General features: G+C 50.3%; 1 protein-coding gene across 6 annotated transcripts in view; it reads right to left on the reverse strand.

Annotated features, from left to right (window-relative positions):
* LOC106899824 (protocadherin gamma-B4-like) overlaps positions 1-15,615 on the reverse strand; it is a 46,660-nt gene that overhangs the window by 11,545 nt on the left and 19,500 nt on the right. For 4 of the 6 annotated variants that reach the window (XM_014961747.1, XM_014961746.1, XM_014961749.1 and 1 more), the window contains one exon: positions 10,867-10,925. In XM_014961747.1, coding sequence (XP_014817233.1) covers positions 10,867-10,925 — 59 coding nt within the window. Of the gene's footprint in view, positions 1-10,866; positions 10,926-11,798; positions 12,891-12,919; positions 15,465-15,615 lie in introns of those variants that run through there. The other 2 variants (XM_014961748.1, XM_014961750.1) reach the window with 2 other exon arrangements.

The raw sequence follows: 15,615 nt of genomic DNA on the forward strand, positions 1-15,615 counted from the left end.
CTCTGAGCAGCCTCATTTTGAGTATGAGATTTCTCTATCTCTCTGGCTTCCTCTACCAGTGTTTGACTGCCCTTGGGTGAAAAATGTTTCCTAACATCTACTCCAAATTTGGCTTGTTGCAACATGTGCCCCTTGACCTTTATCCTTTTACTGTGCATCTCTGAAGACAGCAAGACGACCCTTCTCCCAGCTCTCAAGCCTGCAAGCTGAAGGAGCTCTCCCAGACTCTTCTCTCCTGTCACAGGCTCCAGACGTCTCATCATTTTGGTGGCTCCAATATGGCCAAGTTTTTGTTGCAGTTGCAAGCCCACAACTGGGCACAGACCTCCAGGCATGGTCCCACTAAGTGCCGAATTGAGGGCAACCATCTATTCTCTTGACCTGCTGTCTACAATCTTACCAGTAAAACCCAGTATACAGTCAGTCTCCACCACAGCAAGGGTGTACTGGTGACTCGTGTTCAATCTGGTGGCCCCCAGGTCCTTTTCTGCAAACATACTGCACCCAGTGTTCCCAAATTTTCCACAAACAGGCTCAAAGCTGTGTGCCTGCTCCCCGTGATGCCATACATAAAAGCTATTTTAGAAATGCCTTAGGGTTGCAAAAAACCAGTATTGAGCTCACTTCTCTAAGCAGGAAATTCAAGTCCCTCAATTACTTGCAGTGCAATCATCCAGAATTCAAAGGCACAGAAAAAAAAACCAACAAGTGCTGTAATCTGAAAACACCCAAAAATAACTTCTTGCATTGGAAAAAAGGCACACAGCTGATGACCAGATCTGGCTGTCTTCCATGGCTATAGGATGGAATTGTGATTCAGAGCCATGAATCACTGATTCAACGGCGAGCAGCCTGTCCTGCCCTGCTCCCCCTGCCTGGGGCGGGCAGACCTCGGAGCCCCCCCTCACAGCCCTGCTCCCCGCTTGGCTGCAGCCTTGGGCGCTGCCGCAGGGAGCCTGCCTGGAATGGGAGGGCTGGTTCCTATGGAAATGATTCCAAGGACTTGCTGGTTTTAATACTAATGCTGTCGACTCAATAGGTTTTGGGTTTTTTCTAAAAACCCTTTCCCCTGTAGGATAGATTTTTTTTTTTTTTTTCTCCGTTCAATTCTACTCCACGCTTCAAAGCTCAGAAAAGAGCTGGCTTTCATTTTCAGGAATGTTTCCAGTGCAGTTAGGACTGGAGGGAAGGAAGCAAACCCACGTTTGAGACAAACCCAGGGACGCAGCGTCTGAGAGGTCTCAGGGCACGGTGGACACAGAGCACGGGACAGGGACTGTGCCAGCGGAGGCAGGGACAGCCAGTGCACGACCCGCAAATGCCTTCATTAACCCTGGCTACATGGACACCAGGGAATGCCCAAACAAAAGGCTAGTCCTGCAGCCTTGACACAGCCCCACTGCGTGCTGTGTTGTGAGGCTGCCCCAATGCCCAGGGCTCCCCCAAGCATCTGCCTGAGCAGCACAGGGTGCACCCGGGGGCTTTGCTCACCAGCTATTTTGTGGCACCCCCAGCCACCACATCTCTTTTTATCTTCCACTTCGAGCACAGAATTATTCATTTCCTTGCGGGGTTGCTATGGAGCTCGTCGCTATGGCAGCCGAGGGCCTTGCAAACATTTATTTGCACAACTGCCCGGTGGATTCCTGAAAAATTGTTTTCCTCGCTCTGCAGCTGGAAACACAAGCCATAGCAGAAGATTATTCGTGCCAGAGTGGTGCTGTCAGAGCCCCAGGGGCTGGAGAGGACAGCTCAGCACCCCTCAGATAAGAATCCTGCACCCTGGGGTGGCCTGGCACGGTTGTGGGCAGTGCTTGGCCTGGGGATTTTCCCAGGACACCCTCAGCATCATCCCTCCTCTCTCATTTGGGACTTTCTGGCTCCTACAGTACTGGGGACACCAGCCAGCACTGCTCCCACCCAATGGCCAGGCTGCTCCAAGGCTTCACCGCTCTAGCAAGGAGGATGTGACTGGGGTTTCTTTCTTTTCTCAGTCTCTTCCCCCTTCACTCTTGTTTGCTCTTCACCTCTGGCTGCTGCTCCCACCCTCCCATCACCTCCCCCAGCCACCTGGCTGGGGCAACACTCTGACCCCCACTTCCTACCCAGCCCCCAGGACCAGGGGGTATTCTTCAAGCCCATTCCTCCAGCCCCATTCCCAGGCGGCCCCTGGTCCCCCCAGGATGACCCTGCACCGAATTCCTCTTGCACTGCTGTTTCCACTCTCCCAGCTTCCTCCAAGCGCTCTCCCCACACACACCCCCCCGCCTCCTCCTACACACAGCTCCAGACGATGGCACCAGCAGAAGTAAAATCTCAGCCTGTGCATTTCTCGGCTGGCAAAGTGTCAAGCATAAAGGAATGGATGGTGCTGAGCCTCCACCACACTCAAGGGGTGCTGGGGACACAACCCCACGGCTGGAGATACAGCCCCAGGGCCACCATCCCTCTGCCCCACCACCCACACCAGCCTCCCACAGCCCACCACCCCCTCGCCTCCTCCCCAGCCTCTGAAAAAAATGGAACCAACTCCAATTTCCTGCCTTTCTCCCTCCCTTAACAGAGGATGCTGCTGGCCCTTCCCCCACGCTCCCCCAGCTCCACACATTCTCTGCCGCTTCTGTAATGCAATTAGAAGCGCTGGAGAGGACCTGGATGAGGCCCAGCTTTAAGATCATGACTTTGCAAAGATGGGATTGAAAAATGTTAGCAGGCAAACAGAGGGGAACATTTGCAGCCTCCCAAAGTACCAGTGAGTTTTTACTTCCAGCCAGCGGAGCTGTTGGGATGCTGCTCTGCCAGGCTGAGGCAGAACAAAAGACCACGATGTGCTTAAAAGGGGGACCAGAGGCAGTGTCCCCCCCTCCCAGAGACTCTTCCAGCCCTCCTGGATGAGCCAGAGCTGAGATCAGTATTATTTTTCCCAGCCCATCCTGCCGCCATCCAAACATGCAGGGAAGGATATTTTGAGAAATTCTTTGGAAAGGTTATTGTGCCTATTTGTCAGATCCCTGCGCCCCTGCAGCCGGCCGTGGCATGTGCTCAGCTGCGCAGGAAGCAGATGGAGACAGAAAAATTAAACAAATACACGTAGCACCTGCTAAATTACCTAAAATAGCATTTCTGTACATAACACTGTGATGATGACACTACGATATATTGGGGGCTTTCCAGAATGAGAAGTGCGTCCCATCGCTAGGATATTTCCCTTTTTTCCTTAAAAGACTCCCCAGCTTTTGTCCCACCTGGCAGGATCCCAGTGGCTGAGACTTCAAGGGTCATCACAAATGCAGAAAAAGGGATTTTTGGCCCAGGATGGTCAATAAGGAAAGGAAACATTCAGCTGAAGAGGGCTATGTGATCTAGAAAGATGGCTGGCTGAATACAGAATCTGCTGAGATTTGGGCTGTTAATAGACAAAAGGCTGAACCCTACAAGCAGGAGTGCTCGCAGGCATTGTGCACAGCACAGAGGACCAGCTCTGTGCTCTCCTAGCTGTGGAAGGGGAGGTGGGGTGGGACCAGGACACATCACTACAAAACCTTCAGTTTCCAGTTCCAGGATCGGCCCAGTTCCCCAGGAAGTGGGGAAAGTGAGTAGTTACCCAGGGACAACTCCTGCTCCCAGCATCAAAACAGCTCCTGCCCATCCCAGCACCTCAAATCCACTCCAAAAATTGCACCATGGGGCTGCAGCCCATGCTCAGAGCAAATCCAGGCTCTGAGCAGCCTCATAATGCATTAAAGCAGCATTTTCTCTGCAGTGTTTAATAGGAAACACCAGTCATAGAATCACAGAATCACTTAGGGTGGAAAAGACCTTTAAGATCATCAAGTCCAACCATAAACCTAACACTGCCAGGTCCACCACTAACCCGAGTCCCTCAGCACTGCATCTACATGTCTTTTAAATACCTCCAGGGATGGCGACTCCACCACTTCCTTGGATAGCCTCTTGAAATGGTTGATAACCCTTTTGGGGAAGAAATTTTTCTTAATATCCATCCTAAACCTCCCCTGGCACAACTTGAGGCCATTTCCTCTTCTTCTATCACCTGTTACTTGGGAGAAGAGACCGACCTCTCTGGCTACAGCCTCCTTTCAGGGAGTTGTAGAGAGCGGTAAGGTCTCCCCTCAGCCTCCTTTTCTCCAGGTTGAACATCCCCAGCTCCCTCAGTCCCTCCTCATAAGGCTTGTGCTCCAGACCCCTCATCAGCTTCATTGCCCTTCTTTGGACACACTCAAGCACCTCAAATACATGAGCCTCTGAATGGCCTTCAACCTTTTCTGTTTCAAGACCCACCAGAGCAACACCAAACCTGGCAGATGCAACCATCTGGCCCTTGCTGGGCTCCCATGGTTTCCTCCAAAGAGTTTGCTGAGCAAAAACCACACAAACAGGCTGGGGGGTGCTCTTGGCTGCATCATTGGGCATGAACAACCACCTCAAACACTCCGCAAAAAGGTGATTTCTCTCCAAGGCTCCCCAGGACCTGGCAGAAGCTGGTGCTTTGAGCTCTACAGCCCCAGAGGCCTGGTTGCAGAGGGAACTCTCCCATCAGAGCAGAGCCCCTTTAACTAGCACAACTCCTCCTTCGTTTAGGGGTCCAGCAGCCCACATCAAAGCACAGCAGCTCTCAACCTTAGGTGAGCACTGTGTCACTTAGATTATGACTGTTTCTGCAAAGTGATGACTCCAGGCTGCCAGGCTGCCAGGCTCTGCTCACACCTTCCCAAGGCCCCATGGTGGCAGCTGAAAGCAGCTCCACGCTCTGCATGCTGGAGCCCTGGAGGAATCACTCAATACCCAAGCATCTGCACAGGCAGATGAATGCAAATCAGAAGAAGCCCAAAGACTGTTACTTTTGCTTTGATTCACCTGCAAAACATGTGGAACCTGACCTGGCAACGGAAATACCACTGTTGGCTTCAACCCTGGAGTGCACTTGGGTTGGAAACTTGAAGATTACAATTATTTCCTAAACTTCCCAAGGTGACAGCTATTTCTGCTGCTGCTTTTTCCCTTGTCAATGAGAAGCTGAGAGTAGGAATCTTGTGCAGCCCAGAAGGGCCAGCAGTTGCTCCCAGGGCTCCTGGTCTTCCCCAGGAACTATGGTGCCACCAGCTGCAGTGCATGTCCCATGAGCTGCACGTTCTTCAGGTGACACTGTCCTGAAAACTGTCTCTTTTTCTCTTTTTCAACCTGTTTCCACCCACATTGCCCATCTGCTCATTCAATGATGCCCAGCTCCTGGAAGCTGTTGAGTGGTTTCAACCAGATCTGGTGGCCAGGTGGAAGTTTCTGATATGCTACTCTTCTATTGCTTGCATGAAAATGAACAAAGAAAGACCCTCATGATGTCTCCTGCTAGGAAAAGGCTCAGTTGCCAGCCATCATTTGTCCACTAGTTCGTCTGTCACTGCCCATCGTCATATGGGTGACTGGAAATTGCAAAAGCTGTTTGTTCTGCTGCTGGTCCCACAGCCTGGGATGTCATGTGGGATGACAGTGGTGCTGGGGAGGGGCTCAGGAGAAAGCAAGAGGCTGGAGATATGGTGGGGAACAGAGAAAAGGAGCATAGGGAGTGTTTACCCAGACATCTCCACTGGTCCACATCCCTTGATGTTGTATCCACTATAACCTTAAACAAACTTTCAATGTACATTCCTGCAGGGTTACAACAACCATAGACACCCCTGTGTCTGCTGGGTTAGTAAGTGATTTATTTTAGGAAGGACATGCTAAAGCCTGCATTTGTGGCCAGTTGTCTTTCTGTTGTGTACCCACCCCCATGCTGCATAAATCCATGAGTGTCCTCTGCCTCTGTCCTCCAGTCCCGATTGCTGCGTGCTCCGGAATGTCCCACCCAGGTACCTACATACAGTGTCCCCTTGACAGGAGCTTGTCACAGAATCACAGAATGTGAGGGGTTGGAAGGGACGTCTGGAGATCATCCAGTCCAACCCCCAGCCACAGCAGGGTCAACCAGAGCAGGTTGCACAAGATCGTGTCCAGGTTTTTAATGTCTCCAGAGATGGAGATTCCACCACCTCTCTGGCAGCCTGTTCCAGAGCCTTGCCACCTTCACAGGAAAGAAGTTCCTCCTCATGTTTAGATGGAACTTCTTATGTTCAAGTTTGTGCCTCTTACCTCTTCTCCTGTCACCGGACACCACTGAAAAAAGACTGGCCCCATCCTCCTGACACTCACTCTTTATGTCCTGCTACAGTGGGGTGCTGCTGTCACGTGGGACCTCCTGACTACTCCAAACACACACCAGAAGTCCCTCGAGATGCAGCCACCCTTTAGCAGTATCTGCACACTCTGAACACCAAGACCACTCCTGACAACATTTAAGGATTGTCCTCAGAACACCCTTTTACCCCTCCTCATCCCCCACCATGCACAGGCTGGCTGCCATTAGTCCTGCAAGCCCAACTCTGAGAGCTCTAGTGTGAAAACAAAACAAAGAATGAAAAAGCCCTCCTTTCCTTCATAGCTCTTGTGTGGGCACCGCTGCAGTATCTCTACTGTCAGCCCCAGATCCCTTCTGCTGCACTCTCCTTCCTCACTCTGCACAGCCTGGGGGACAATGGCCGGGTTCAGGCAGGGCTGCTGTGATGCTGTTTAATGGGTGAGTGAAGCAAACATCACTATTGGCCGTGTTCAACCTCGGAGGGGGAGCCTGGCTTGCAACCAGTTGGAAACCCGTAATACAGGGAGAGTAAGGCTTAGTGAAAATAAATTGGGGGGCGGGGTGTGAAATAGCACCGTATATCTTCTTTGCATGCTTTGCTCTTCCCTCCCCCAGAGTTACCAGTGATTCTCATGCTGCTCCCCACCTCCTTGTGAGTCCCCCGCCACAGTCCCTGGGGTGTCTCCTGACTGGGATTTCCTTCTAGCCCACCCACACAGCCTAAGAGTGTCCTCACTCCTCCCACAGGCTGCCCAGGACACACCAGCTCTTCCCATCCTGGGATGTCTCACCCTCCCGTGTTCACCTACGAGCAATGTAGAACCCTCCCCACTCCTCCAGGAGGGAAATCCTTACTTGAGTCTGATGTTTTCCTGAATTAACCACCACACAGAGATCAAAACAAAGAGCTGCCAGCCAGGCAAGCACCGTGAATGCGCAGGGCACAAGCCCGGTCTCTGTCCCTTTGGTGACTAGTGAAAAAGCAGCAAGAGGGGTCCCTGATACTAGTCCCAGTCCCTGTGTTCTCCCCCCTTACTCCACCCACCCAGAGAAACCCCATGGTGACAATCCCACAGGGATCCCGCTGCCGGACTGTACATTGGACAATTCATTGCTGTAATCTTCACTACAGCCACTGATCTGTAGTGATCTGATTTGTCTAGGAATAGCATCTGCTGCTGGGTATCATTCTCTATTTAAATTTGCCCGGAGACAGCACGGGAGCTTTTTTGTTGTTGTTGTTGTTTGTGGGTTTTTTTCTTTTTTGAAAACAAATACAAACATCATTAAATGAATTAATCTATCCTCCTGTTTCTCCCAAATAAGATTAGTCGAGAATCGCTCTACTCAAGTCTGACTCCCTACCATATTTTTAAAGGATATTGTCTGAGCTCTTATTTCCTGAGCATGTGCACCAGAGCTCTCCTGTGCTTCAGAACAAAGAACAAATTGTCTTTGTTGTCCCGTGACAGAGCTCTGAATGCAGCAGTGTACAAGACCAAGAGATGGTCCCTGCCTTATTGAGCTTACCCTGGGTTTGTCCTGGTGCTCGGAGACATATGGGATTTGTTTCAGTGGACAGGGCTACGCTGAGAAAAGACAGGATTGTTCCCTTCTCCAACTGGATGAAGATAGCAAAGGGTTTAAGCCTGCTTTCTGGCTTTGGGTCCATTCCAGTCTGCCTCCAGGAGCCATTCAAACCTAAGATGCCTTGTCTTTATTGCTATTTAATTTGGGTCAGGCAAATGCAGTTAAGAGCACATCCCTTCTTTTTCTTTTCAGCTAAGAGGTGGCTGTGCTCCCCAAGCACTAAGCAGAGCCCTGTAGTTCAGAAAGCTCATGGTACTGGAGAGGTTCTCCTGTCATCAGGAGACAGTGGTACATAAGCAAACATTGGAAAGGGTAACCACGGGCAGAGCTCAAGCAACTGTCCTTGGACACTCTTTAATACCTGTACTACCAACCGGAGCCCAGGGAATTCACACACCAGACACCGAAAAGCTGGGGAGAGCATGGTAAGAGCACAATGGGGAGCAGACTACTCTCCAGGATTTGTCTGCTTAATCACCAGAGAGATGTCAGGGCTGGGCACTCAACATATGACAGCACTTTCTATTTCCATCCTTTACTATTGTAACACCAGTTTAGAATAACACCTCCCTTGAATTAACTCAAAGCAGGATTAAAAGAAAGAGAGGGGGAAAAAAAATCAGCAAGAGTTGTTTCATTGCAAATGTGAAATCTGCACACAGGCAGGTGGGAAAAACCAACAGGAATTAAAATCCACTGAGTTATTGTGGCACCAGCCCGTGCTTGGGCAAAGACACTCTCCAAACCCACATCTATCCTGGACACCCCAGGCTATGGAAACCCCTGCCACAACAGGAACTAACATGAGCCACTGGTGGCTGTTTCTGGGACTACCATGGGAACCCATGTCCCACAGACCATCAGGAGTAGCACCACAACTTGTGTACCAGAACCAGCCTATGGTGCTGCATCAGCTCCCCCCTGAATGAGTCTGAGGCTGCCTGTTCTCCCACCCTCTCTCTCCCCACTCCATGTGCTGCTGCTCCAACTTATGGGAAGGGGATGGAGCTTATACAGAGCTTCAGGCTGGGGACTGGGGTGAGGGTCACTGTCCCATGACCTAAGAAAAGGTTCCTGTCACTGAGTTAAGGAGGGCTGCAGTGCATCAGCTCTGTGCCTTGAAGAGCTCCAGCAGGGTGCTAGAAGTGGGAGCGATAGAGCTTGCTCTGATGGGGCTCATTTACTCACTTCTTGTAGCAAACCTATTACAGCTGCTCTGGTGTGCTTATGCATTAACATGACTTTCCAGTTAATTGTCATTTGAACTAGAGCGTAAACAGTTAGAAAGATTTTTCTTGATTAAAATGTTGTTGGTGATGGGGAATTCAACAGAGCTCTGACAAAACTGTCCCAGCAATAGCCTTGTTGTTGAAGTCCATGGCTGTTTTCTAGTGGGAATGCTTTATACATTTTACATCAAACCCTCATTCTGTTTTGCCTTTGTCAGCTAGAAAAGCTGAGTAACAAAGTTTAATTGCTACAAGAAGTTAGCTATAGTAGTCTCTTCACTTTCTGTTAAGCTAAATTATGGAGCCAGGCCCAGGGAAAGACTCAGACACAGCCTGTAGATGTTTAATTGCAAGCTTCAACACTGAAATCCAGGTCCCGATGCTCCCTGTGGCACTGTTTAAACCTTCGTGGCAACTGCCCAAGTGGCAGAGACTGCCCAAGTGGCAGAGTGGCAAAACACAGAGGCATGAGCTCCTGTCTTTTCCACAGAGATACGGTGCCTGACCCAGCCAGCCAAGGAAGGACATCGTCCAAATTTTGTCCTGGTTGCTCCAAGGGTATAATCCATGGGCACGCCCCACGAGACATAATCTTTTCACATACAAATTATCCCAGAGCCAGTTTCCTCATACACAATAAGCTCTGGTTGGGGTATTCACAGAGGAAGATGGACTCCCAGTTTAAGTCTTTTCTTACCCTGATGGTACTCAAGGAATTTTACCCTCTGGAGAAACCCCTTGCCTGTGAACCAGGAAGAGAGATGGGACAGGCACATGGCACATGCTCAACATAATCTTTTTAACACCTTCTCACTGTGTGCCAACAAAAGCAAACTTTGTTGGGTCAGAGGCAAGAGGAAACACGGTCAAAAGAGGGGTACCCACTTGGGAAGCAGGTCTCTGCTTTGCTGCCAGGGCTTCTTATCTTTTTGATATCACATGTAAATTGGCAAAAATTCAGCCATGCTTTTGAGAACAAGTCCAGACCTTAGGAAAGACCTCCTTCCTGTGAGGGTCCTGACTCATGAGGTTTAATTTCTTCTTCCTTAGCCTCCCTCTGTCCCATTGCTCAGCTCCAGCAGGAAGTGTGCAGAGGGTTCCTCACCTGGATGAACCACCCCGTGTTGGTGATGGCACTTCCCAAGGAATGGAAGAAAGGTTCCAAATTCCCAAAAAATGGAATTGGATCCAGGGCTCCCAACCCTGGTTTGGCCAAACTAGCCCAGAGAGGAAAGCTCATACAGTAGTATTTCATGAGGTACCTGCTGCTGCTGAGTTAGATGTGACTAGGACACGTTTCTCTAGAGGGGCCTTTGGGGCTTATCTACTCAACTTCTGGTTGCCATGGGGGCTCACACTAGGTGGTCAAGCCAGAGCAGGCAACAAAATTCAGCAACACAGAGCTCAAGCTTCCATGGCTGGGAAAGGGGCTCATACAGTGGTTTCCAGTGGCTTCCATGCAGGGGGAGGAATCAAGATCTGGGACTCAGAATCTAGTTTAAATGCTCAAAATCTGCTTGAGAGAAAAAGCCTTTCTCTGTGAAGCATATTTTTCCAGTCCTTTAACTATCTCACAACTTCACCTGGAGCTCCCCTGCTGTTCCTGACTGTCCCCCTTGAGCTGCAGACACCAAAACCAGGCACACCATTGGAAATAACAACTGTCACATCACCATCAAGCAGAGCTGACACAGAAACAGCCCTATTTCTGACTCTCTGGCTGGACAATTCTACCAATGACAGGGAACGACCATCCTCAGAGCTTCCAATTATGGACTTTAGAGCACTGAAATTGGCACACAAAGGAAAGAAACCTTCACCGGACACATAAATAGAGAAAGATGCACTTACCCACTCGTTCCAGGTCTCTGGGTCTGAGAGAAGCGCCAGTCTGTGTTAGGCTGAGCTTGCTGCAGAGAAAACAGAAGAGTTTTAATACCTCCATTCTTGCCTTTGAAAGTGAAAGGGAACTGATCCTGGATTATTTCAGTCTGGAATATCAGCGTGTTCTTTCCAAGTAGAGAAAATCAATTAGAACAAAAAGAAAGATTCCCCCCTCTTTCCTGAGTATTTCTGAACCAGCATGAATACTGAAATGCATGACAAAAACTATTCAGCGAATAATCTTCCAAAGCAGCTCAGGAAACCAGGCTGTGAAAGAAATGAAGCATGAAATAAACTGATAAGGGCATCAATTCAGCAGGAGCAATGGTACCAAAGTAATGAGCTTGGAGGAGTGAGGGGGTGGGGGTGGCAGAGTTAATTGATACTGAGAAAGATGCTTTTAATGCCAGAAGGTAAAATGATAACAAACCTTCCTAATCTGTCCTCCTTCTGTCCTGAAAAAGGCCTGCCCTGAGATCTTGATTTCACACACTGTATTTGAATGATTTTTCCTAGTTGCTGTGGTCCCGGACCACTACAATATTTTTCTGTCCACAGAGAAAAGAATAAACTTCCGACAGCAAAAGAAAAAAAGCATTATTTGTTTAGGAGACACAATAAACTTCAGACACAGCAGCACACTTTGTAACTTCATTAGCAAGCCCCCATATCACTTTCTGCCCGTGTTATTTTACCATCAGACAATGGACAGTCTGTAAATGAGGAAGGACATGAAGCAGGCTTGTATATTCCTGTTTGAATCACGCCTTTGTGAAAGGCACTAAATAGCAGAACTGTTTTCTCTCTGGAAGACACATACTTCCGAAAATCATAATCTTCTTAATTAAGTCCAGAGTGATAACATGCTACCTGGAAAGGACAACATTTCTCTTAGTTACCTTAGGAATCAGCAGTTCATAGTCTGTACAGCGGAACATCAATTTTATAGGATTATTCTGCTTGTACATGCAATTACTAAGGAAAAGTGAAGACGGATACAGCTGACCTAGATTTTTATTTAGTAGATGTGATTTCACTAATTTCTCCACAGCTTTGATGATTCTTATGAAAGAATATATTAGAATAAATTACTCCCCTAAAATAGAGTACCCACTGCTACCCATGCTGAATGCAAATTAAGCTGTTTAAACACTTGCCCTCCAGATTTCAGATACACATTTTTGCACACGCTGACACACAATCCTGCTCCAGATAAGACCTTCCCAATCTATATTTTTAATTCCTGTTGTAATTACCACTTTCAAATTTAGGACAGGCATTTATGGCCAAAATTACTTTCCTTTTTATATCCTGAAGTTATAAAAGCTACAGCTAAATGCAGTCACCTACATCCATATTTAGGCATCTGAATACAAGTGGCTAAAGTTTTCACAGCACGCCGCTGCCTAGGTCTCTGCAAGCCCAAGGGCATGTAAGGTCACAAGGATCTTTGTGAAAAATGTCACTACGTTCAGCACTGAACATTGAATTCAGCCTCTCACCAGAAACAACCACACTGGAAAACGAACCCTTGTGAGGACACAATCAGTAATTAATAACACTGGGGGAGCCAAGAAATCAGAAATTTCTACAACGCACCTCGAAAACAAAAGAAACAACAAACTGTGCTTTCCGATAACCTCCTCCCATGTCGTGGTTCATATGCCATGCAGAATAAGGGAGTTAAACAGAATCCAGAAAGTTAAGCACCCAAAAAACATATTCCTGACCATGGTAAGAATCGCTTTAAAAAGAAAATAACATGAACGGGGCCAAAGAAAAGCTCTCCACTCCTACAGACACCTAGTCTTTGATTTTACAGTGACGTCCAGCCCCTTCCCCCATCTACATCAAGCCAAGCCAAAGCTTTCACCTGCCACCTCCCAGGAGGTGACAGTGACACACATTCCCTCAAGCCACCTTCTTAGGTGGAAGGACAGCCAGAGAACAGCCAGCTAGCCTGGATATTACGGACCACTGCGCTCAGTAGACAGGACAGTAAGAAAGACCCATCTCTTACCCCATCGCAGGGACTCACTAAGGTGCTGGTCACCTGCTCATAGGCTGCCACAGTCTCCGCGGTGCTAGAATGGCTGAAAGGTTTTACAAAGAGGAAATCGCTCTGGTCAGACATGGGCGAGAAACAAGAGGTGTAATTCTGTGCCTGGGAGGTCAAGCCCGCTCCTCCCACATCCAGGTACTTGATGAAGCCATCTGGCTTCATCTGCCCGCGGAAATGGGAGGCAGGCTTGCGGCCAGTCCCTCGGCAGCAACCCACGAAGGTCCAGCTGGCAGTGCCAGCTTTGAGACACCGGGCAGCCACCACAGCAAACATCACACAGGACACAAGGGAAATGGACACCAGGGAGATGATGAGGTAAAGCGTTAAGTTGGTGTCCGTGGGAGAAGATTTGGGGAGGTCCAAGGACTTGGAGAAGTCCTGCACGCTGTTTTCTTCTGGAGAAATGACCAATACCACTGAGGCCGAAAGGGATGGTGTTCCATTGTCCCTCACTTCGACCACCAGCCTGTGGGGATCTTCTGACTCCCTGAGAGCCTGTGCAACCCTTATCTCTCCAGAGCGGCGTTCTACTTGGAAAGGCAAAGCCTCAGCAGCCTCCTGCAGCTGGTAGGAGAGCCAGGCATTATGGCCACTATCAGCATCAACGGCTACAATTTTGGTGACCAGATAGCCAGGTTCTGCCAAGGCAGGGACGGTTTGGTGGAAGGCAGAGCCCTTGGGGACGGATGGATAGACAATGGTGGGAGCATTGTCATTCTCATCCAGGACGAACACATGGACCACAGCAGTACTACTCAGCGCAGGAGACCCGGCATCCTTCACCTCTATGGGCACCTGGAACACCTTATCCTGCTCATAGTCCAGGGCTCTCACAGTGTAGATGGTTCCATTGTCCTGGTCTATGCGGAAGTAGGTTGAGATGGGTACATCCTGCATCCCATTGTGCAAGATGGAGTAAGAGAGCTTGGCGTTGCTACCCTCATCGGGATCAGATGCTGACACTGAAAAAACAGAAGTTCCAGGAAGGGCATTTTCCTGAACATGAGCTGTATCAAAAGGGCTGGAGAAATTTGGTGCATTATCATTCACATCAGCAATTCGGAGGTAAAAGGTTTTTTGTGTGGCCCTCTGTGGGGACCCCGAATCCACAGCCCTCACCGTGATGTTGTATCCACTGGCCTTCTCCCGATCAAGGGGACCATTTGTGACCAGCGAGAAATGCTCTTTAAAAGATGACACCAGTTTAAATGGGAGCTCTTTTGCTATCTGCAGACGGACCTGCCCATTGTCACCAGAATCGCTGTCCTTCACACCAATGAGGGCAATCACAGTGCCCGGAGTCGCGTCCTCCAGCACTGGGCTGGAGAGAGAGGTCAGCACGATCTCTGGGCTGTTATCATTGATATCGATTAATTCCACTCGCAGGTGACAATGTCCTTCCATGGCTGGGGATCCCTTGTCCCTGGCTCGAACTGCAATCTCGTAAGCACTGGATTCCTCATAATCCAGCGGGCCTTTAGTTCTGATCTCCCCTGTCCGGGGATCTAAGGAGAACAGCTTAGTGAATTTACCAGGTGAGTTATTGCTAATTTTGAAAGAATATTCCACGTCCCCGTTGGGACCTTCATCCAGGTCGGTGACATTCAGCTTGGTAACCAGAGTGCCCACTGGCACGTTCTCCTCCAGATATACCTTGGATATGGGTGGGTCGCAGACAGGAGGGTTGTCATTGGCATCCAGGACATGGATGGTAACCTTGGCAGTGCCAGATTTCACCGGATTCCCTCCATCCAGGGCTGTCAGTGTTAGGTGATGAACAGCCACTTTCTCTCTATCCAATGCTTTTTCAAGTATGATTTCTGGCATTTTAACCCCATCTCCTCTCACATTTATACTCAGGGCAAAATGCTGACTGGGGCTGAGCTCGTAGGTGGAGATGGAGTTGGAGCCCATATCCGGGTCTTCTGCTACCTCCAAGGGTAGCCGAGTCCCAGGGTTGGCTACCTCAGTGATCTCCAAGACCACCTCTGGCTTGGGGAACTGGGGCGCGTTGTCATTCACGTCGAGGACGTCCACCTCAACACGGTGGAGCTGGAGGGGATTCTCCATGACGAGTTGAAGGTGCAGGGAGCACGTGGGGCTCTGCCCACACAGTGCCTCCCGGTCCAGCCTGCTATCGAGGAGCAGCACGCCCGCCGCCAGGTCCACCTGGAAGTGCCGCTGCGCACCCTCGCTCACCAGGCGCAAGTTGCGGGCAGCCAGGCTCCGCACCTCCACCCCCAGGTCCTTGGCCAGGTCGCCCACCGAGGAGCCCGGCTCTCGGTCCTCGGGCACGGAGTAACGGAGCTGGGCGCCGCCGGGAGCCGGCAGGCAGGAGAAGGCTGCGAGCAGCAGCGGGAGCTGCCATGGCAAACTCCGTCCCCGGAGCATCCCGTGCCGCGTGTGCGAGCGGAGCAGCGCGGAGCGGCGCGGAGCAGCGGCGGCGGCGGCTCCGCGCAGCCTCCCCCGCCTCCCCACCCTCGCTGCCGGCCCCGGGAGCTGCCGCCGCGCCGGAACCCCCGCGCACCGGGGAGGGGTCCGGGCGGGTTGCGCAGGGAGGAAGCCGCCGCCGGAGCTGCCGGAGCCGGACAGGGAGGGATGGAGGAGGCGGGGGGAGGGGGTTGGGGGGGGCGATCGCAGCCCGGCCGGCTGAG

This window comes from Calidris pugnax, unplaced genomic scaffold (genome assembly GCF_001431845.1).
Source record: "Calidris pugnax isolate Ruff unplaced genomic scaffold, ASM143184v1 scaffold732, whole genome shotgun sequence".
Classification (NCBI taxonomy): Eukaryota; Metazoa; Chordata; class Aves; order Charadriiformes; family Scolopacidae; genus Calidris; species Calidris pugnax.